General features: G+C 36.2%; 1 protein-coding gene and 1 pseudogene across 1 annotated transcript in view; one reads left to right on the top strand and one right to left on the bottom strand.

Annotated features, from left to right (window-relative positions):
- LOC117245851 (nephronectin-like) overlaps positions 1-11257 on the top strand; it is a 16907-nt gene extending 5650 nt beyond the window's left edge. The window contains exons 7-13 of the mRNA XM_033609425.2: positions 781-855; positions 1130-1693; positions 2656-2739; positions 3508-3606; positions 9930-10116; positions 10217-10301; positions 10436-11257. Coding sequence (XP_033465316.2) covers positions 781-855; positions 1130-1693; positions 2656-2739; positions 3508-3606; positions 9930-10116; positions 10217-10301; positions 10436-10522 — 1181 coding nt within the window. The 3' untranslated portion in view covers positions 10523-11257. The remainder of the gene's footprint in view (positions 1-780; positions 856-1129; positions 1694-2655; positions 2740-3507; positions 3607-9929; positions 10117-10216; positions 10302-10435) is intronic.
- A 5828-nt stretch (positions 11258-17085) lies between these two features.
- Positions 17086-20324, bottom strand: LOC117245731 (uncharacterized; annotated as a pseudogene).
- Positions 20325-24876: the final 4552 nt, after the last annotated feature.

Raw genomic sequence — 24876 nt, forward strand, 5'->3', positions numbered from 1 at the left:
ATAATAATGATGGCAAATAAATAAATCTAAACATAATAACAAAAAGAATAAATTATTAAACATAAAAAACAAACAAATAATAGTAATAATAAATAACATTTAAAATGATAATGGCAGATAAATAAATAATGAATATAATAACAAATTCATAAGAATAAATAAATTCACAATAATACCAAATAGATAAATAGAACGTGATAATGAGAAGAATAAATAATAAAATAGTTAATGATAATAAATTAAAATAAATAAATGAAATAAAAATGATAATTATACCAAACAAATAAATGGTATTATTAATAATAAGAAATACATACAATACTTAATAATAATCAACTGTAATTTGTGTTTGGCTCATTTGTCATGCTATTAGTTTCCATGTAGTTAAGCTGTGTCCATTCACAGTGAGCTGAATGTGTGAGCAGCTTCTGTTTGCAGTGTACCAGTGGATATACAGACAGCTGTCACTGGGTCACTGTGGGACTGAAGAGAACTTAAAAACATGAAAAAAAACTGTTTTGATTTCTGGACGTTTATTCTAGATGGTCATCACAGATAAACAAAATGTTTGTCATATTTGAAAATGTTAAAAAAATGTCTTTTACCCCTGAAGAAACAGTGAAGTTGAAACATGACAGCTGTTTCCTCAAACACTGATTTTATCTGCAGCGTGAATCCGTCACAATGTTTTTCTTAAGGTCTGATTTTCACAAGAAACCGTCTGGGCAAAAATGTGACAGCCATTAAATCCATATTGTCTCTCTGTCTTTGTGTCACCAGATAAGGACACTCGGCCGTTCTGTTCTCTGAATCCTTCCTCTCCCAAGTGCAGGTGTAAAGGCGGCAGCTGTAAAGGTAACAACACCTCCTCCTCCTCCTCCTCGTCATCATCAGGTCAACGCCTGCTCACATCCTCTAACAGTGGGACGTCAGTTACAAAATACTTTTTACTACACTTAAACTGTTGAAGATGCTCAGACATCATCAGACGATATCGGCTGTAAAACAACATCAGTTACTTTTTGCCGTGTGACAGCGCTGCATCCTGAGTTTAACTAAATACAGTCGCTGTGTGTGAACGCTGACCGTGAAGTTAAATTAGAAAGTTCTGTTTTCTGTTTTTTTCCAGGTGTCCCCAAAGTGACTCTGCAGCCACAGAGACCGAGAACTACAACTCCCATCACCACCTCCACAGCTGCTACCCCTCCTCCCCTCACTACTACTACTACTACAGCTCTGCCAACCACCACGACAACCACCACAATAGCAACAACCACACGGACAACTTCCACTACTACAACAGCTCCACTTCCTGTTACAACCACCACTGCAAGTACAACTACTTCTACCACTCTGCCTACTACAACTGAACTGGATACTACAACTCCAACAATACCTACTACTTCAAATACGCAACCTACTTCTACATCTGTTACTACTACTACTACTCCCACGACTATTTCAAGTACAACACCTGCTACTTCCACAACTGCTAGTACGACTACTTCTACCCTGGACACTTCAACTGCTGCCGCTACTACTGTTACTACTACCACGCCAACTACAACTGCAACTACTGTTGCAGTGGAGCCAACAACAGCCACCACAGTTGCCACCACCACATCCCTGGTAATGACAGTGAACAACAGGATCAATAAGGACGTGACACACAGACAGAGAGGAGACGTGCACAGTGAGGATGCACACACACACACACACACACACAGATTCTTGTCTTTGTCACTTATGGGGACCACTGACTCTTTAACCACTTGTGAGGACCAAACTTTCCAGAGGTCAGGCGGGGTTTTACATAAAATTAAAAACTGAGAGAACGTTTGCTTCTCACACATTGTTTGAGCTGCAATAATTATTTTATTATTAATTAACCAAAAAAAAAAGACATAAATTCTCTATTTCCAGCTTCTTAAATGTGAATATCTGCTGTTTTTTTCATCTGTATGTTTGTAAACTGAATTTCTTTATGCTCAGGGAGAGTCACTATTTTTACATGTTTTGTAGTCCAAACATTTGATAATAGAAACAGGCAAATAAGAGAAAATATGAGGAAATAAGCAGCACATTAATCAATAATAAAAATACCAGTTTATTTATGTACTTATTTTCATTGACAAAAGACTGATTTATAAAAAATTCAGGTGAAATCAGCACATATCAAATTGAGGTGAATATTGAGACAGTTACATGAAATTTCAAAAGGGGGGAGGATTAGAAAATATCTGTTTATGATTTTTTTTTAAAAAAAATGTATATAGAGTAATTAAAATAATAAGATCTTAAATGCTCTATCACCTGAGTTATCATAATGATGAATAATAAATTTAATGTTAAAAGAGTAGACAGTTAGCAGCCTAAAAAAACTCCAGACTCCAGATCTGTCCACAATATTCATAAATCACTCAAAAATAGACAAAAAGTATTTCTGTATTATATTTACAAAAGATACATGAAATATCAATTTCTGCAAACTTAACAATAGGACAATTAGCAGGCTATATGTCATGTAAAATTTTGAAATCAACCTCTGTAGCCTCGTTTAAAATACAGTACTTGTTAGGTAAAAGCTGATTATTTTCTCAGTTTATAACTCAAAACTTGTTAGTCAGTTTTATTGTGTATGTTTGTGTGTTGCAGTTCCTCGACATCCCAATCATAACCAGGTGTGGGAGTTTGACATCGAGCTGGGAAATACTGCTGAGGACGCCAGAGATGATCCTGGTAAGTGTGCGTGTTTGTTTTGATGACTTTCACTGGGCTAAAAGTTTTTGTACCCAACCTTAAACTAACTTTGACCGCCTTACCTGAAGCTTTCTGTTACTGCAAAAAGACCCAAAGTTTAACTGATTTGAACCTTACATAAATAGCAAAGGGAAATTGAGTATAACTCTGGTTTATTACAACTTGGCTCTTACTTTGGTAGTTTTGCTCAATTTTTAAGAAACACGAGCAGTTAGCTGATGAAATGGGTTGTAAACAATCCAACAGATTGGACAAACTTATTTGAAAGAGAAATTTAAGGTGAACAGTGAAGATGTTGCCTTAACTGTAAGTTGTAAACATTCATCACAACTTACACACCCACGTCCTACATCAGATTCACCTACCTTACTTACTATAGTTGTGTGCATACAGTTTTCCTGTTCAATGAGGAATTATTTCAGTTTGACCTTCAAATAAAAAGTTTTAGATTATCTGAATAACTTGATGACCTTTTTTTGAACTCCATCAAATTCATCAAACACTTTATAGTCTTCAAAAGGTGGTTAACATGTTACGCAGCTGAAGCAGAATGTTGGTGGCCTGAAAATAAGTTTTGTTATTTTTCTTTTTTTTTCGTTTTTTTTTTTTTTTGTATTTGTTACTTGAATGTGTGCAGTGTTTTGTCCACTCCGGGCTCCTGTAGGAGCTGTTAATCATTTTTTTCCTCTCACAGCTGATTTGCTCATAGGAGCTTCTCACATATGTTTTTGTGTGTGTGTTTTGTAGAGGTTGGTGTGCTCCACTGCACCTTTGATCATGGATTGTGTGACTGGATGTCAGACAGAGAAGGAGATCTACACTGGGAAGCAGCTCGCAACCCCGCAGGTAACAGACAAGCTTATAGACAAATTTAATTAAATAAAAATGTCAGCAAAGAAAGTCATAGGATAGGATGTCATAAGAAAATTATTTAAAAGTCATAATGTATAGTATGTTGAAAAAAGTCATAGTATAGTATGTCAAAAAAGACATAGTATAGTATGTCAAAAAAAGTCATAGTATAGTATGTTGAAAAAAGTGCCTAAAACGTCATAGTATAGTATGTTGAAATAAGTCATAGTATATTGTGTCGAAAAAAAGTACTTGAAACATCATAGTATGTCTAAAAAAGTGCTTAAAACGTCATAGTATAGTATGTTGAAAAAAGTGCCAAAAAGTCATACTATGGTATGTCAAAAAAAGTCAAAGCATAGTATGTTGAAAAAAGTGCCTAAAACGTCATAGTATAGTATGTCGAAATAAGTCATAGTATAGTGTGTCGAAAAAAGTGCTTAAAACGTCATAGTATAGTATATTGAAAAAATTCATAATATAGTATGTCGAAAAAAGGTACTTAAAACATCATAGTATGTCGGAAAAAATCATAGTATAGTATGTCGAAAAAAGTCATAGTATAGTATGTCGAAAAAAGTGCCAAAAAGGCATAGTATGGTATGTCGAAAAAAGTCAAAGCATAGTATGTCGAAAAAGTGCCTAAAACGTCATAGTATAGTATGTCGAAATAAGTCATGGTATAGTATGTCGAAAAAAATCATAGTATAGTATGTTGAAAAAAGTGCCACAAAGTCATAGTATAGTATGTCGAAACAAGTCATAGTGTAATATTTCGAAAAAAGTGCTTAAAACGTCAGTGTGTGTCGAAAAAAGTGCTAAAAATGGCATAGTATAGTATGTGGAAAAAGTGCTTAAAACATCATAGTATAGCATGTCGAAAAAAATGCTAAACATAAAGTCATAGTATAATACGTCTAAAAAAAGTGCCTAAAACGTCATAGTATAGTATGTTGAAATAAGTCATGGTATAGTATGTTGAAAAAAGTGCCAAAAAGTCATAGTATAGTATGTCGAAAAAAGTCATAGTATAGCATGTTGAAAAAAGTGCCAAAGAGTCATAGTATAGTATGTCGAAAAAAGTCATAGTGTAAGTCATAGTATAGTATGTTGAAGAAAGTGCTTAAAACGTCATAGTATAGCATGTTGAAAAAAATGCTAAACATAAAGTCATAGTAAAATATGTCTAAAAAAGTGCCTAAAACATCATAGTATAGTATGTTGAAAAAAGTGCCAAAAAGTCATAGTGTGGTATGTCGAAAAAAGTCAAAGCATAGTATGTCGAAAAAAGTGCCAAAAAGTCATAGTGTGGTATGTCGAAAAAAGTCAAAGCATAGTATGTCGAAAAAAGTGCCTAAAACGTCATAGTATAGTATGTCGAAAAAAATGCTGAACATAAAGTCATAGTATAATATGTCTAAAAAAGTGCCTAAAACGTCATAGTATAGTATGTCGAAATAAGTCATGGTATAGTATGTTGAACAAAGTGCCAAAAAGTTCTATTATAGTATGTCGAAAAAACTACTAAAAACAGTCATATTATAGTATGTCGAAAAAAGTCATAGTATAGTATGTTGAAAAAAGTGCCAAAAAGTCATAGTACAGTATGTTGAAAAAAGTGCCAAAAAGTCATAGTATAGTATGTCGAAAAAAGTTATAGTATGTTGAAAAAAGTGCCAAAAAGTCACAGGATAGTATGTAGTAAAAAGTCATAGTATAGTATGTCGAAAAAAGTCATAGTATTGTATGTCGAAAAAAGTCATAGTATAGTATGTTGAAAAAAGTGCCAAAACGTCATAGTATAGTATGTCAAAAAAACTGCTAAAAAAAGTCATAGTATAGCATGTTGAAAAAAGTCATAGTATAGTATGTTGAAAAAAGTCAAAGTATAGTTTGTCGAAAAAAGTGCCAAAACGTCATAGTATACTATGTCGAAAAAACTACTAAAAACAGTCATAGTATAGTATGTCGAAAAAAGTCATAGTATAGTATGTTCAAAAAAGTGCCAAAAAGTCATAGTACAGTATGTCGAAAAAAGTGCCAAAACGTCATAGTATACTATATCGAAAAAACTACTAAAAACAGTCATAGTATAGTATGTCGAAAAAAGTCATAGTATAGTATGTTGAAAAAAGTGCCAAAAAGTCATAGTACAGTATGTTGAAAAAAGTGCCAAAAAGTCATAGTATAGTATGTCGAAAAAAGTTATAGTATGTTGAAAAAAGTGCCAAAAAGTCACAGGATAGTATGTAGAAAAAAGTCATAGTATAGTATGTCGAAAAAAGTCATAGTATTGTATGTCGAAAAAAGTCATAGTATAGTATGTTGAAAAACATCATAGCATAGTATGTTCAAAAAAGTGCCAAAAAGTCATAGTATAGTATGTTGAAAAAAGTGCTTCAAAAGTCATAGTATACTATGTCGAAAAAAATGCTCCAAAAGTCATAGTATAGTATGTTGAAAGAAGTGCCAAAAAGTCATAGTATAGTATGTTGAAAAAAGTGCCAAAAAGGCATAGTATAGTATGTCGAAAAAAGTCATAGTATAGTATGTTGAAAAAAGTGCTTAAAAAGTCATAGTATAGTATGTTGAAAAAAGTGCCAAAAAGTCAAGTATAGTATGTCGAAAAAAGTGCCAAAAAGGCATAGTATAGTATGTCGAAAAAAGTCATAGTATAGTATGTAGAAAAAAGTGCCAAAAAGTCATAGTATAGTATGTCGAAAAAAGTGCCAAAAAGGCATAGTATAGTATGTCGAAAAAAGTCATAGTATAGTATGTAGAAAAAAATGCCAAAAAGTCATAGTATAGTATGTCGAAAAAAGTGCCAAAAAGGCATAGTATAGTATGTCGAAAAAAGTCATAGTATAGTATGTCGAAAAAAGTGCCAAAAAGTCATAGTATAGTATGTCGAAAAAAGTGCTTAAAAAGTTATAGTATAGTATGTCGAAAAAAATCATGAAAAAGTCAGTGCATTATTTGTCATCAAAAATCATGGTATAGTATTTCAAATGTTCAGTGCTTCAAAATAAAGAGACAGATTACAAACACAAACTTTTTAGCACTTTTTCCGACATACTATACTATGACTTTTGGAGCATTTTTTTTTTTTCGACATACTATACTACGACTTCTTAGCACTTTTTCCGACATACTATACTACGACTTTTTAGCACTTTTTCCGACATACTATACTATCACTTTTTTTGACATACTATACTATGACTTTTGGAGCATTTTCTTTGACATAGTATACTATGACTCTTTAAGCACTTTTTTTCGACATACTATACTATGACTTTCGGTACATTTTTTTCGACATACTATACTATCACTTTTTTCGACATACTATGACCTTCTTTTTTTAGTACTTTGTTCGACATAATATACTATGACTTTTTTAGCACTGTTTTCGACATACTATACTGTGACTTTTGGAGCAATTTTTTCGACATGCTATACTATTACATTTTTAGCACTTTTTTTGACATAGTATACTATGACTTTTGAAGCATTTTCTTTGACATAGTATGCTATGACTTTTTAAGCACTTTTTTCGACATACTATACTATGACTTTCGGTACATTTTTTTCGACATAATATACTATGACTTTTTTAGCACTGTTTTCAACATACTGTACTGTGACTTTTGGAGCAATTTTTTCGACATGCTGTACTATTACATTTTTAGCACTTTTTTTTGACATAGTATACTATGACTTTTGGAGCATTTTCTTTGACATAGTATGCTATGACTTTTTAAGCACTTTTTTCGACATACTATACTATGACTTTCGGTACATTTATTTCGACATACTATACTATCACTTTTTTCGAGATACTATGGATTTTTTAGCACTTTTTTCGACATACTGTACTGTGACTTTTGGAGCAATTTTTTCGACATGCTATACTACGACTTTTTAGCACTTTTTTTGACATAGTATACTGTGACTTTTTAGCACTTTTTCAGACATAGTATACTATGACTTTTTTAGCACTTTTTTCGACATACTATACTATGACTTTTGGAGCATTTTTTTTCCCCCGACATACTATACTATGACTTTTGGAGCATTTTTTTCGACATACTATACTACGACTTTTTAGCACTTTTTCCGACGTATTATACTATGACTTTTTGCAACATACTATACTATGGCTTTTTAAGCATTTTTCTCGACATACTATACTATGACTTTTGGAGCATTTTTTTCGACATACTATACTACGACTTTTTGCAACATACTATACTATGACTTTTTAGCACTTTTTCAGACATACTATACTATGACTTTTGGAGCACTTTTTTCGACATACTATACTATGACTTTTGGAACATTTTTCTTCAACATACTATACTATGACTTTTTAGCACTTTTTCAGACATACTATACTATGACTTTTGGAGCATTTTTTTTCGACATACGATACTACGACTTTTTAGCACTTTTTCCGACATATTATACTATGACTTTTTGCAACATACTATATTATGGCTTTTTAAGCATTTTTCTCGACATACTATACTATGACTTTTGGAGCATTTTTTTAGACATACTATACTATGACTTTTGAAGCATTTTTTTAGACATACTATACTACGACTTTTTAGCACTTTTTCCGACATACTATACTATGACTTTTTGCAACATACTATACTATGACTTTTTAGCACTTTTTCCGACATACTATACTATGACTTTTGGAGCACTTTTTTCGACATACTATACTATGACTTTTGGAGCATTTTTCTTCAACATACTATACTATCACTTTTTTTCACCATACTATACTATGGCTTTTTAAGCACGTTTTCAAATTCTGTGCTATGACTTTTTTTCTACATACTATACTATGACTTTTCTAGCACTTTTTAGACTATGTTTTTTCCCCTTTTAACATACTACTGTATAATATGACATCTTTTCAACATACTATATTATGACTTTTTTCGACATACAATGCTATGTTTTTACATACTATCCTGTGATGTTTTAAACACTTTTTTGACATATTATACTACGTCAGTTTTTGACATACAACCCTATGACTTTTCTGTCAGTTTTTTGGACGTTATACTATAACGTTTTGAGCAGTTATTTCGACAAACTGTACTAGGACGGATTTAGCAGGGTTTTTTGGACACACTATACTATGACATATTATACTATGTCGTTTTATGACATACTATACTGTGATGTTGTAAACACTTTTTAGACATTCTATACCATGACATATTATACTATGTCATTTGATGACATACTATACTATGATGTTGTAAACACTTTTTGGACATTCTATACTATGACATTTTTTAACAATTTTTCGACGTACTATACTATGACAGTTTTTGACATGTTACACTATAATGATTTTTCAGTTTTTTCAACATGCTATACTATCACTTTTTCCGCAGTTTTTTCGACATACTGTACTATTGTACTATATTACTGACACACTGTAGTATAACATCTTTGTAAGTTTTCTTGACATGCTCTACTGTGACATTTTTTTTTTTACATACTATCCTATGATGTTTTTCGAAATACTATACAATGACTTTTTCTACATACTATACTGTGATGTCATGAGCAGTTTTTTCGACATTCTATACTAAAACACTTTAAACACTTTTTTCCACACACACGCAATCATGACGTTTTTGTCAGTTCTTTTGAAATACTATACTATGATGTTTTTAGCAGTTTATTCAACATTCTATACTATGATGTTTCTTTCTTCAACATAGTATACGATGACGTTTGTAACACTTTGTAACAACGTAGTGTACTATTACTTATTTTAGTTTTTTTTGGCACACTATTGTATTATGATTTTAGCAGTTTTTTTGACTTACCATACCTTGACATGCATGACAGCTTTTTTGACATACTATACTATGACTTTTTTGTCCGTTTTTTTTTTTTTTTTTTTTTTTTTACATACTATGCTATTAAGTTTTTGTCTGATTTTTTTCAACATACTATACAATGACTTTTTCGACATGCTGTACTAAGACTTTTTAGCGTTTGTTTTTTTATACATAGTATATCATGGCAATTTTTAACTCTTTTTCGGCATATATTATGACGATTTTCTTTACAATGCAATTACGTTTTTAACACTTTTTAGGACATACGATGCTACAATGTTTTTTGTTTTTGTCAGTTTTTTCGACATACTACACTAGGGCTCAACATTTTTTTGACATACTATACTATTTCATTTTTTGAAATACTTTACTGTGAATTTTTAACAGTTAAACTGACATACTTTTTTTTTTAATTCAACAATATAAAATTATTTTGCCTTTCAGGTGGGAAGTACTTGTCCGTTCCAGAGTTGAAAGCGGGACAAAGGAGCATCCGTGGTGCTAGATTAGCCATCCAAATAGTCCCGCCCTGGAGCCACGGTGACCTATGTTTCTCCTTCTCCCATTGGCTGACAGGACATCATGTGGGCGTGCTGCAGCTGTTCATCAGGAAAAAGGGACGAGACCAAAGGTATCATAGCCAGTTATATCCTCACATTATTCCATTTACAGTTAATTATTTTATCTAACATGACTAAAATGACTTCTGTGTGACCACCTGGCTGTTGCAGGTACGGCTCTGCCCTCTGGAGCAGGACAGGTGGACACGGCTGGAGACACACACAGGTGACCTTGACGACACACTATCTGGACAAGGTAAGACACACACACACACACACACACACACACTCGAATTATTTTGGGTTTGTGTGAGTATCTGTGTTGTTGTTGATGACAGGTGTGTGTGTGTGTGTGTGTGTGTGTGTGTGTGTGTGCGTGCGTGCGTGCAGGTGTTGTTGAAGGCCGAGCGGAGGAAAGGACGGCGAGGACAAATTGCTGTTGATGATGTCACTCTGAGACAGGGGGCATGTCGATGACATCATGGCGGTATGAGGACACTGAGCAGTCGTTGCACAGTGGACGGTTTTTCATTTAACACTGAACTTCAAACTGAATTGAACATAAAAATAATTCAAAGGACTGTCGTGCCGTTTTTTTCCTGTTTAATAGAAACTATCTTTAAAATAATAAACTGTTTGTCATGAATTTCCTGCCTTATTTGTTGAACCGTCTGTTTCGGAGATATAGAAAGACACTTTTGAATTTTGGTTTTTGTTGTAATTTGTGTTGAAGTAGCGGGAGCTTAAACTGAAGCCCCGACAGACTGACTAAATGAACACCAGCAGTTTGTGTGTGTCATTATTTCCTCTGGGTTCAAACTGAACACTCGGTCAAACATTCACTGCAAACTGAACTTTGTTTCTGTGTTAAATATTCTCAGAAGAGTTTTACTTTTTAACCTGAACACGAGGTTGGTTTGGTTTGTTTGGTCCTTTTGTTTGTAGTGAGAAGAATCGATGCTCAGGGAGTCGACTGGTCTAAAAACATGGAGACTAATAAAGCTAGTCACTCTCTGCTCTTAATTAACTTTTTAAGACTTTTTTACTTGTGTAAATATCTTATGAAAAGACCAGATGAGTCATATTGTCATAAATCTTATATATGGTCAGTTTATCAGGTTTTGTAAATATATGTCTTGTGTATTGACACATATCGTTTGTATTGATAAAGTTAATTAATTTGTGATATTTTAAATAAAGTACCTGCCTCTTTTTCATTTTTATTTTTTGTTCATTAGAAGAAGAGTACTTACTGTGGCTGATTTTGGTCCCACTCACATTGTCTGAGGGACAGGTGACATCACATCCTGTTGATAAAGAGAAGAGGAACAATTATTATATGAACACATCTTGTTACTTACGGTTTTATCTATATTAGACGAGGGCTGCAGCCAGCGGTTGTTTTTATCATCGATTCATCTGTTGAGACATCAGTTAAGCCTTGTTTCCACCGAGCAGTTCAGTTCATTGTTTCTGTCTCCACAGTGAAAGTTGTGGATGGTCCCAACAGAAGCGTTCCTTAGCGTCCCCATGTTTGGTCCCCCCTCTGTTGGGGTACCTAGCACACAGATCTGGTACTAAAAGGTGGAGCTAGAAACCCTGCAGTCTGATTGGTCAGTAGAGGACGGTCACTCTGGTTTTATGTAACCTCTGTTCATACATCAGTAAACTACAACTATAAAATGAAAGAGAAAAAAATAACTTCATTCACTGGGCCGACTGCCGGCAACTTTTAAGGTGGAACGTTAACTTGTAATGTTACTCAATGCATGAGTTGATGACGTGAATCCATCAGCACACCTTAAATTTCACTGTGACAACTTTGACCATCACTTTAGTTTTTATATGACACACACTTTTAGTAATGACTTTAAAAATATAGATTAATTTGGAGCGGATTATGTGAAGGTCCCACCTGTCAAATTATGACTGGAAGACAAGTATAACGTTCTCACCTGGACAGAATACAGTTCTCGCTCCTTAAGAAACTTAAAACAGGATTTGAAATCAAATGAATAAAAACATAAAGGAATAAATAAACAAATAGAGAAATGGTTAAAAACAACTACAGAGGTTTGGACCTCCTACCTCATTAACATACAGACACAAAAATTAATGAATAAATATCTGATTCTGTAAAGCACTTTGAAACTGTTTATAAAAGTGCTAAACAAATTAAGTTTGTTAATATTAGTATTAGTTGAACAAAAATGTAGAATCAAATTTAAGATATTTATTTATGTCCTCTTTAATAATAAACTTTAGTTATTTATGCGCGTATGGATTTATTTTCATATTTATTTCAACCTAATTTGAGCACTTATTTATTATTTTAATTGTTAAAGCAAACGATGTGAGGAGTTGACCGCCGAGAATATTTTTGACCAGTTACACGTCAGTCTATCGGTTAATTTTGCTACTCATTAGTTTACTGCACTGTGCAACCCCTGGGTCAGGTGAAACCTAGCTAGCGGCGCCGCTCATTTAGCCATGACTAGGAGTAACACCGCCCCGGCACAACAATGTCCTTGTTAAAACATCATGCCCGCCCTCTGGTCTCCCCTCACATCACCACAATGAGAAAGCAGCTGCATTTTGAGCCACACACTCCGTTTAGCATTGTCAACCTTGTTAGCATTGTTAGCTCTGTTAGCACCATTAGTCTGCATGGCTGGTGGTGCTAACAGAGTTAGTTGTGGGAGGGTCCAGTGTGCGGCCATCTTCTCTTCAATATGAGTACGTACACTTCGCAAATGACTCTTCCTGATTCCAGACTGAAGTATCTGTTCGTCAACAGTTGGGTGGATTATTTATCGTGAGGTTTGGTTCATGTTCCCCTCGGGATGAATTCTAATAACTTTGGTGAATCTGTAAAGTAACTAAAGCTGTCAGACAAATGTAGTGCAGTAAAAAGTAGAGTATATCCAAGCACCACAAGTGCACTTCAGTAAGGGAACATACTGCAGGTACCTTGTATTTGGAATCTGATGATCCGGGTCCCTCAGATTGTCCTAATGCAGACTAGTGCTCCTCACCCTCCTCTTCCTCATCCTCACCCTCCTCTTCCTCATCCTCACCCTCACCCTCCTCTTCCTCAGAGTGGCCCGAGATGTCCCAGCTCCCCGAGTCCTCCACATCTGAATAGAAAAAAAGAAAAAAAAGTGAAAGAGTCGACATTATTATAACACTTAAAGTAACCAATTAAAAAAAATGTAAAAATTGTTGTCCTTTCATATTGCACCAACCTTTCCTCGAGCACTGAATCACACATCTGATGATCATAACAAGATGTGACTAAAAAATCAAGTTAAAGTCGTCTTGTTGATGTGTTCAGAGAAGTCTTTAAACTGTATGGAAGCGTATTGCATTCACTTGACAAATAAAAAAAAAAATCTGTTTTATTGAATCATTTTTTTCTGTTTTTCGGTGTATTTTTTTTCTGTTTTTCGGTGTAATTTTTTTTCTGTTTTTCAGGGTATTTTGTTTTCTGTTTTTCGGTGTAATTGTTTTTCTGTTTTTCGGTGTAATTTTTTTTCTGTTTTTCGGGGTAATTTTTTTTTGGTTTTCGGTGTAATTTTTTTTCTGTTTTTCGGGGTAAATTTTTTTCTGTTTTTCAGGGTAATTTTTTTTTGTTTTTCAGGGTAATTTTTTTTCGGTTTTCAGGGTAATTTTTTTTTCTGTTTTTCGGTGTATTTTTTTTCTGTTTTTCGGTGTAATTTTTTTCTGTTTTTCAGGGTATTTTGTTTTCTGTTTTTCGGTGTAATTGTTTTTCTGTTTTTCGGTGTAATTTTTTTTCTGTTTTTCGGGGTAATTTTTTTCGGTTTTCGGGGTAATTTTTTTCTGTTTTTCGGTGTAATTTTTTTTCTGTTTTTCAGGGTAATTTTTTTTTGTTTTTCAGGGTAATTTTTTTTCGGTTTTCAGGGTAATTTTTTTTCAGTTTTTCAGGGTAATTTTTTTTCTGTTTTTCAGGGTAATTTTTTTTTCTGTTTTTCGGGGTAATTTTTTTGAGTTAAGACAGCAATAGAACAACAGACGCTTTCATTCCTTTCTTGAGAGCTCGATATAATGAAAGCAAACATGACCCGCTTGTTTAGTTTAATCCAGTTTTACTTTGTTTTGGGTTTGAGACACTGGGAGATACTCTTGTCTTTTATCGAGCTCTCAAGAAAGGAATGAAAGCGTCTGTTGTTCTATTGCTCACTTAACTCAGAAAAAATTACCCTGAAAAACAGAAAAAAATACTCAATAAAACAGATTTTTTTTATTTGTCAAGTGAATGCAATATGCTTCCGTAAAACTGTGTTGTTTTGCGTGTATCTTTTTTTTTTTTGGTTCATTTTAATTTTAGGTAGCCTTGTGTATCATCTGAACCGAGGGACTACAGATGAAAAATAGCCTTTTGGCAAAGACTGGCGTTTTTATACTATGTGTGTATTCAAACTCGTCTTATATTTTAATCTGTGAAGGAACTAAAACTGTCGGATACATTAAGACTCAAGTAAAGTACAAGCTCTTCTGATGTGTACTGGTCCTTGAGTAAATATACTTAGTTACACTTTAAACACGTCAGACTGAGCGACATCATTATACAATAATAATTATAAAATTGACCCAGTGACCTTTAACCTCTTCAGCATCACCTGCAGGGAGAAAGAGAGAGGAAGAGGAAGAGGAAGAGGAGGGTGTGTTTAACATCTGCTTTAGAGCGAGCACGCACGCACACACACACACACACACACACACACACACACACACACACACACACACACACAGTAAAGTAAATCACAGGTTTCCGTCCTCACGTTGTAAACTGAGGAATCTGTCGAGCTCACAGTGTGTGTGTGTGTGTGTGTGTGTGTGTGTGGTTACAGCCCTGCTCGTTAACCCTGTAATCACCACAGTAACCTCTGCACTCTCTCTGTCTGAACACCAGCAGCTCCGTCAACATGTGGACGTTTGACTGTCACAGTTATTTTCAGGGTCATTAACTCGACTGAGAGCTGAAACAGAAAATAATCAGCAGCTGGACCTTTAACTGGGACAGGCCTTTAACTCCTGTCACACAAAACTGTTGCTCAGCAAAGATGGTGAATACAATCAGATTGTTTATTTAAACTAGTCTGAATGTTCCTTTACTGTTCTTTGCTTATTACGTCTGTATATAACTAACAGACTTCATCACTTCCTGTTTTTCTTGATTGATTGCTCTGCAGCTGATGAAACGAGGCCGCCCTCTGCTGGAAGACCAGTGTACCAACAGTGACCCACTGACACACATGCACACACTATCACAACTTTATAATAACCAAACTGGTAAATTATTCAGGCCAGAGGTGGAAAAAACAACAAATATTAAAGAGGGAGTCTCCATGTTTTCATCATGGATTATTTTTCCAATACATTGATTAATGGTTTTAGAGCTGAAGTCATTCATCTGTTGAATTTTCCATAAAAGCCTTTTTTTAACTGCTCATTGTGGTTTTGGTTCATTTTGAAGTCAAAAGTATGGAAACATATTTGGTGCCTAAATGTACTTCGAATAACACAAGAAAATATTTTTTAAAAAAAACAAAACTTTTTTTTAAGTGTAATTCATAACCTGATTGGGCCAGGTCCTGGCTGGACCATAACTTCTCCACACACACACCCCCGGCCTGTAACAGGTCAGGTCACTGCCAATTTCCTGTTGAGTGTTTGATATCCACATGAATTAATTAACGATTATATTTTTCTGTCACTGTGCCGCTCTGACAGCGTCTAATTCTGCCCCGGATTTCTGAACGGTCCAGTTTGTGCTAGAGTGCTCTGGTGCTCAGGGTGACTAGTTACGAACGCACCTTGTGTCACAAAAATGGGCGGAGAAAAAAAATTGATACAGCACAGTATTGCAGTATTTTGCCAGGCAATATTGTATCAATACACCAACACCAAGTACTGATGTTTTAAATATATAATCTAGTGACGTCAATTAAACTCTTCAGTTTAGTAGCAGTTCTACTACTATACTATACTTTACCACAACAAAGCTAGTGAGGTTTTCATGCTACGCTGGTTAGCTGCTGCCGCTGCTGCGTAGCTAGTGTTGCCACTCATTTAGCGATTACTGCTACTAAAGAAGTCCTGACCCAACAGTGTTGCTGCAGAAACACTGTGCGCCACCCTCTGGTCTCTCCCAGGTCAGAGGAGTAAGCGGCTTCATTTTGAGCCATAAACACCCTTTAGCATTGTTAACTATGTTTGCACTGTTAACACTGTCAACACTGCTAGTGGTGCTAACATAGAAAACAATGCTAAAGGAGGTTTACAGCTCAAAATGAAGCTGCTTACTCACCTGACCTGGGGGAGACCTGATGGTAGGCACAATGTCTCCACAGTAACACTGTCCTCGTGACTGGACAGTGTTACCGGCAGTAACTGCAGAATGACCAGCACAGCTAGCTAGTTTCTACCCATCCAGTGCACAGTGCAGAGCAGCCAAGGCTAACATTGGCTAACCAGTGGAGACTGGAGGGTTGGCAGTGGGCAACAACACAAAATAAAGGGCAAAACATTTACACCACAAAACATTAAAATTTCACCTCCTCTAAATAATTTTTTGTCTCAAAATTAACTGGTTAGTGGGATTCCATCGGTATAAGATTTTCACAGTACGATAACTGTCTCAGTAAATATTGCAGTTTCATCGTATTAAACTAATATATTATTATCAGTCAGAACAATCCTTAAAGGACTAAAAACAGAAGAGTTACTGTTGGTTGAACAAAAATTTTATTGCTATAACTGAAACATTTTGTTAATGGAAGTTTGTGTAAAAAATCTCCCCTTAAAAAAAATGACGCCAGATCCAATTGATTTTTTTCCCCCTTCAATATCGTGGATAAGCAAACACACACGGTAAGATAATAGATAGACTTTTATTTCACAGTATAACTTAAAATCAGTACATTGCTGCAACCTTACCGAATAGTTACCAGTTACTGGGTGTCAGATTATCAAACACAAAAATAACCAAAACTGACATCCCTAAAAAAAAACTTACAAGAAAATAAATGAACTGATTTGTCAGTCCACTACAGCCATTCTGCTGCAATAACATAATTAAAGTGAAATAAACAAAAAAAAAAAGAAAAATTTTATCTAATCAGATAAAAACATTTTTACAATGTTTTCCTTTGGAGACACTCACTACAATTGAAAAAAGTAATAAATCGTAATATATAAAATGTTTAGAATCACAATAATAAAATGTGTTGTGACTGACATATCGTGTTAATGATGTATTGTGGGGCCTCAAATCACAAATGTCCATTACCGCACTGAAAAGACTTTAACCCTAACCCTTTAGTTGATTTAAGCTTGTGTCAAATATAGACTTTTATTTTTCTTCCTGTAGATATGAGGGCCTGATCACAGCTCTATTTTCAATAATGTTTTTCCAGACACAGATCATGAGCATGACTTATTAACGTAATCTGATTAGATTGTAACGAAAATGTACTGATAGCGCCTCTCGGTCAACAAAAATTAAACTTAAGTTTTTGTTCCAAACATGACTGTTAGATTTGTTATATCCTTTGTTTTTAACAAAAACAAACAAAAAATCTGTGAGTTCAAGTTATCCCGTGCATAATGATAGCTGGCGACCAGCAGAACTGATTCGGAGCATTTTACTCAAGAAAGACAATTCATTTTTAGAATTGTTGTCAATTAATTCACTGGGCAACTAATCAATGATTCAACTTAAGTTTACGATGCTAATAATTGGGACCAGATGACATGATTCATTCCAGAAACCATCAGAGAAAAATGTTAGACCATTAATAAAGAGTCACTGGGTGACTTAAAAGTGTTGTGACTTTGGTATTATTTAATTATTCCTTCCTATAAATCAGCTCTGAGTCCATGTGTGTCCATCACATGTCGGCAGTGTGACAATCAGATGCAGCGGTGTGTCTTCAGCTGACTGGGGAAGTTGAAGTGTTTCTTACAGCCGTCACACCAGTACGGTTTCTCTCCTGTGTGAGTCCGCACATGTCTGGACAGGTTGGCTGACGATTTGAAGGTTTTACTACAGTGCTGACAGCTGTACGGTTTTTCTCCAGAGTGGATGCGCTTGTGCAGCACGCAGGAGGACTTGTGTCTAAAACTCTTCCCACACTGGTCACAGCTGTACGGTTTCTCTCCTGTATGGGTGCGCTCATGTGAGACTTGGTTGGGCAATGACGTGAAGGTTTTGTCACAGAAGCGACAGCGGTAGGGTCTCTCCCCGGTGTGGATACGCTGGTGGACAGTGTATGAGGTGTAAGAACTGAATCTCCGCCCACACAGCTCACAGGGGTAGAATTTCTCTCCTGTGTGGAGCCGCTGGTGTTGCGTCAGACTGCACCGTGCGACAAAAGTTTTGGAGCAGAGTTGACACTGGAAAGGTTTGTCACCCGTGTGCATGCGTTGGTGTTGCCGACAGGAAAAGGAATCACTGAAGCTCTTCTTGCAGTATTTACAGCTGTACGCTTTCTCCCCCGAGTGTTGCCGCTGGTGGTGGCGTTTGAACGTACCCAACTGAGTGAAAGACTTCCCACACTGTTGGCAGTGGTATGGTTTCTTTCCCCACGTGGATTCGTTGGTGAGTTTTTAAGTTGCTTAATGAAGTAAAAGCTTTCCCACAGAGGTCACAGTGGAAGGGTCTCTCTCTTGTGTGGACACGCTGATGGTTCTTCAGGTAGTTTGGTGCCGTGAAAGCTTTGTCACACTGCTGGCAGCGGTGAGGTCTGGGTTTCCCTGAGGCATGTGGTTTCTATGGTGATACAAAAACAGATGGTAAGTGAGTTGGATGAAACGTGACTTCCTCTTCTTCTACTTTTAAGCTTTTAAACCACACCCAGCAGTGATGTCACAGCGACACAGATGTAATCTGCTGGATCGACGCTAACGAAGTGAATCAGTTTCAGTCCGACGTGATCGATCCACGTTAAATGTGGTTTCTTTGTCCGTGTCATGATAAAATTCTGTGATTAAGACAATTTGTTTTGTTGGTAAAATAATACACGACAGTTGGCGTTCTTGCAGGTTTGTCTGCCTCCACAGATCCAGTGGTTCAGTGTGTTGTTGTAAAACTTCCTGACAGTCAAACACTAAAGGTGCTTTCACACCTAACCTGCTTGGTTCACTTAAAACCAGCTCAGGTTCATTTCGGTGGTTAGTACAGTTCATTTGGGCTGGTGTGAAAGCTGTCAATCGTACCCTGGTGTGGACCAAACAACTGATCCAAGAGCGCTCAAAAAGGAGGGTCTGGGTCTGCTTCCAAACGGACTCTGGTGCGGTTTGTTTGTGGTGTGACAGAAAATGAACCGACCGCAGGATTTTATGACAGCAGACGTAATTTTAGGATCATATCAACAGCTACACCAATGAGTCCATCTGCTGTTTGTGAAATCTGTGAGTGATCTCATCTCTTCTGATGATGCCAAAACTGTCCAATCAATGAGTCATCTGTCAGTCAGCAGAACTTCCTGTTTACTCCTCTTGGTTTATTTGCAAAAAGTCAGTGTGAACAGGAGCTGAACCAAAATTAAAATGCAACAATGCTTCATTTTTTACCTCCGGTGTGGCCAATTAACCCAACTAGAGGTGTGAAAGCAGCGTAAAACATCCGTGCAAGTTGGTGGAAATAAAGGTTGTAGGTTGTGTTTGTAGTTTTCAGCTCATCTTCATCTCTCATGTTTCAGTTTCATGATAGCGGCCTCAGGTTTCACACTTATTTGTCTGATATCTGTCGACATTAGGGATGTCAGTTTCATTTAATCAACACCCATTAACTGGTAACTAATGGGTTAACTTTAAATAAAAAAAACATCAAATGAGGTGAAATTCAAGAGGCTTTCAGTTTTAGTCCGGCGCTCCTTTGACTCCGTGAACTTTAGCTTCACAGTTCAAAGCTCCGTCCATTTAGAGGTGGACACATTTTAATGTTCTGTGATGTAAATGTTTTGACTTTTATTTTATTTCCTGCTGGCTTTGCTGACAGACAGATTTAATGGAGTCACCTCCACCTGCTCCATCATCTTTATATATCAGTTCATCTCCATACGCGTCGTTCAGCCAGCTGATGACAGCTGATGAAGATTTCAAAAAGAAACCAGACTGACAGTCACATTCATCACTAACTGATGACCTTCATCACATCAACATGACTCACCTCATGTGAAGAACTCACGTTGACCGACGCTGTTCTCTCTCCTCCTCGCCTGAAGCTTCTCTTCCTGTCATTCAGCTCTGACATCACGCAGACAGCAGGAGGCTGGAAACAGCCACAGAAACACCACAGTTATATTAATATATTACAGTAATTTCACTAAAGTCACAATTTTTATTGCTATCATTCAGGTGAGTAAATAAGTGAGAAATAAAACAGCGACATTAAAATGCTGCTCACACGTTCACGTATCAGTAACAACTTTGACTCAGAGCTCAATTTAAATACGACACGGGGGTTCTTGTACATCACATAAATATTTAATACTCATTTACGCTTCCATTTATATACTCTACTACTCTACTCAGAGGGAAATACTGTACTTTGTACTGCTCTACATTCATCTGAAAATTGAATCAACTAAAGGACTGTTGGAAACAACTCTGGGTCTCACACAGCGGCATCATTTCATGTTGTAAATGATACTAGCAGGGAATCTACGAGGCGGAGATACCTTTTGTTTGGAATCTATGTCGCATCATTTGTTGGGACTTAAGCCTTAACACGGGCCTGACCTCGTAACAGATCTCCAATCAAAGTATCAAATTGGCTATTTGAAACAATCAATAATTATCAATAATATTTATTAATTGTGTTAAATAATGTGACTTCATTTACATTAAATCACCTCATGGGGCACCATTCCCGAAAAGGGAAAAATGATAACCAGTTAAAGATATCAGTCTGAAAAAGTTCACTAAACTAGCAATTTGGAATTTCAATCAATAATCAAATTAATAACCCTAAGTTCGGAGTTCTGGACGCAGCAGAGGTTGACTGTTCTTGTGTAACATTAAACAGACAGCAGGATTGACTCCAAAATTATATTTATTCATAAAGTGAGCAAAGCAAAACCAAAACCCACAAATTCTAACTCTTCTGACTCCTTAATCTGTGCTCAGGGGGGAGGGGGGGTTGGAAATCTCTCCGCCTTTGCCTTTCACCCTCAGAGACCTGCAGCACATGATTTACACCTCCTTAGGAATGCTAATTTAGTCTTGACTTCACCAGAGAGGACATCTGACTGCTCTCACTTTAAAGTGCTTGAGTTTTAGGCAAAGGACATTGAACTATTTGATTCAGAAAACTCTGATCAACAGATTGATGATTATTTTAGAGAACTGCACAACTGTGTAGTTGACCTGACACATGCAACCGAAAGGGAGAAGATTAAACGTTTGTAGAAGACCAGCTCAAACACTGTCCGCAAGTTTAGAGAAACAAAGGCGGGTGTGGTGATTAAAGAGCCGTTGGCCTACAAAACAAAGTGGCTGACAACAGAGAACTACAGAATGGCCGAATCAAAGCTGGCGTCAGATCGGTGGAGGTGTCTGTCTGACCGTGTGGTCAGGACAAAGACAAAGGAAAAGAAGCGGGAACTTTGAGATGCCTGTTTGGGTGTAGCTCTGTTGAAAGCATGTTTGTTAATGAGTCTATGTGAATGTGATGTGTGTTGCAAACGGTCTGGATTAGTGCAGAGATTGTTTAGTTGCATGCAAGACTCTGTTTGTGAACAGTATTAGCAAACTAAACACTTAGCTTTGGCGAAGCCAACTAATCAATGACCTAACATTAAATCACATACAACAAGTTAAACAGTCTTGCTCAGCCTGTAAAGCTGTGATGCAGCTATGCCCAGTTGTTACATTACCGATCGTTGAATGGATGGAAGAAAGAGTCGCTTGGTGGTGTGCTGCTTTTGTTAGCCGGCAGAGGAAGGCTGGATAGAGCTGCAGTTCGAGCTGCAGTCTTTGTTGTGTCCTTGTTCCGAAGGTGCAGATCTGAGGAAGCCAGTCGCTCAGGGTCTTTGCAGAGCTAGACGCTGGAGTGCTAACTCAACTTGGTTCTCCTTGTTGCTGGAAAGTTAGTTGCAAACCTTGTGTTAAGCACACTAACTTATCTGGTTCAGGTTTGCTCCGGCCGTGAGCAAGGGCAAGTCGTGGTCCAGGAGAGAGAGAGTCTGTGAGCAATCACTGTCCCCCTTTGATGGTTCAAGGGCAAAGAACAAGGGTATGAGCTTGTTGGCAACTCAGGACGAAGAGGAAGACTTATGAGAGAGCACAACTTTCCTGAAGTTTGCTTGGTGACATCACAGAGGGGCATGTCACTTTAAAAGTCCTGTCCAATCAAGCTTGACGACTGGTCTCACTGGGTGTGACCATGAGGCATCCTGTGGAGTTAACTCTTTGTTTGAAGAACAAAGTGCATGCAGAGATGAAAAGCCTTCACATATCCAGTGAATCCCAATGGGACTGTTTGTTATTTAATTACTGAGAAATGGGGGAGGCACTTTAAATAATTTCTAAGCATTGAGGAGGGACTCATGCTTTTTGATTTGGCTCAGGGGAGGGGCAGACATTGATCACAGCCAGAAACACTGAAAACAACATATCATTGGATTTACACATTTCTGATGGACCTTGAACTCATCATGTGCTATGAACACTTTCATCATGAAACAAATCTGAGCTTAAAATAGTTACATTTCATTAAAATGTCTTTATTCTACGTCTCGTTTAAATTAAAAACATTAAATCCTTCTCTCCTGTGTGTATGACGACATGACAAACACTTTTTTTTCAACAACAGGATTTCATTTTAAAGTTTAATTACCGAAGGGTACGTTTATGTAATCTAATAATGGCTGCCGTGCCAAGTTATACTGATATTATTCTGGCTGCTGCTGCCACTCTTTTACACTATGGTTTATTTGGAAACACAAAGCTTGTGCGAAGAAAAAAAAACATTTACGGTTCATTTCTATAGTTTATTTTTGCATTTAAAGACAACACAGCTGTAAATCTAGAGGAGAGATAGGAGAGAGATGGGGGGGGGGGGGGGGGGGGGGGGGGGGGGGGTGACATGCAGCAAAAGGCCACAGATTGGACTCAAACCCTGGCATCCACAAATGCCACAGAGTATAAGGTGCAGATTCTACCAGGTGAGCTAAACATCGCCCCTAAACTGTTCATGGAGGAAAGAAATGAGCTGATTGTTTTGGTGATAACTCTCTCGCTGCTGTTTGTTGTTGTTGTGGCTCCAAAAACTACATTTGGTGTAATTTTGGTTGATTCAAGGCTCCTGCAGCTAAAGGAAGGTTAGACTTAAGACCTATTTAATGCCACTTCAGATTGTTTTTTTTAAGACCAAATTTACAATTTTCAAAATTGGGGAAAACAAAAACATGAACATCTGTTACTGAGGGTTACAGGCAGTTTTATCTAAATGTCTTGTTGTCACATAAAACATGGCTTTTTTTTTTTTTTTTTTGGAAATACCTACTGTTTGATTGTTTTGTTTGTTTTGCACTCTGCATGTGGGATTTCACAAATACAAAAAAAGATTTGTGAACCCAGAATGAAACAGATAAAAAACAAATTCCACATTGAAACAAAACAGTGAATACATTTACATTTTGACACAGATGGCTGTAAATGGAACTTTAAATTTTTATGATTAATATATTAAAAAAAATTGTAAATATAAATATTTTCTACTTCCTCTCACCCCTTTTGAACATGAACAATATTATTTGAGTAGATAGTTGGTTGCTTATAAGTGTTTATATTTCATCATGTTCAATAAAAAAATTACCATTGAATGAAAACCAATTGTGAATATCTTCATAAGATATTTGTGAATCCATTTTTTATTTGTAAATCTCAGTTCTACACTTGCAGATTTGCATTTTATGCACACCGAGTCCTTTTTTATTTTTACATTTAGATTTTGTTTGAGTATTTGAAGATGTTTTATATTTGAAAAAAACTTTTATGAATTTACAAAAATTTTTAATTTAAATTTGACACATTTTTACACACAGATTGTCAAAATAATATTAAAATAAATAAATAATACAATACATCTTGAACACAAGACTTTAACTTGTAACAGAGTATTTCTACACTGTGGTACGTTACACCGAACACATCATTATTAAATACACTGTTATGTTGTTAGCAGCTAATGGCTAAGCTAAGCTAGGGGCTAACCTCTCGTGTCGTCTTTCAAACGGCTCAGTCAATCCGGAACTTTGACGGTATGAACCCGGACAGCTTCATGAACACAAGAATCAGCAGGTTAAAACGAAATGATCACCTTCTGTCTCCTGTTTAGTTTCTCTCCGACAGCTGTCCGCCATGTTCGGCCACAGTCACGTGACCGACGAACTGAGCCGAACAATTTCGCTTCTCCAAAAAATACTCCACAAGTAAAAGTGCAAATGTGTGTAATGCAGTGTTTTCTTATTCTCTGTAATGTTTGTTGGATGAATCTTCTGCAGCATTAACGTGTGTCATTGAACTCCTTTATATTCTGTTGAGTAGTTTAATTTACAGACACGCATCAGCTTCTATTAGATCTTTTTTTGTAAACTGTATTTTCCTTGTTTGACCAGACTCATCCCTGAAATCACCGTCACCAGACGCCATTTAAATAAACAGATCATTTTATCCTTTAAAAACTCACTTCAGTCAAAGTCAACGGAGACAAATGACAACAAAAGCTGTCTCAGTTCGTCTTCCCACTGTTCCAACAACCACTGACTCTGATTTGGTTGAAATAAACTTTTAACTCACCC

The sequence above is a fragment of the Epinephelus lanceolatus genome, chromosome 22 (genome assembly GCF_041903045.1).
Source record: "Epinephelus lanceolatus isolate andai-2023 chromosome 22, ASM4190304v1, whole genome shotgun sequence".
Lineage (NCBI taxonomy): Eukaryota > Metazoa > Chordata > Actinopteri > Perciformes > Serranidae > Epinephelus > Epinephelus lanceolatus.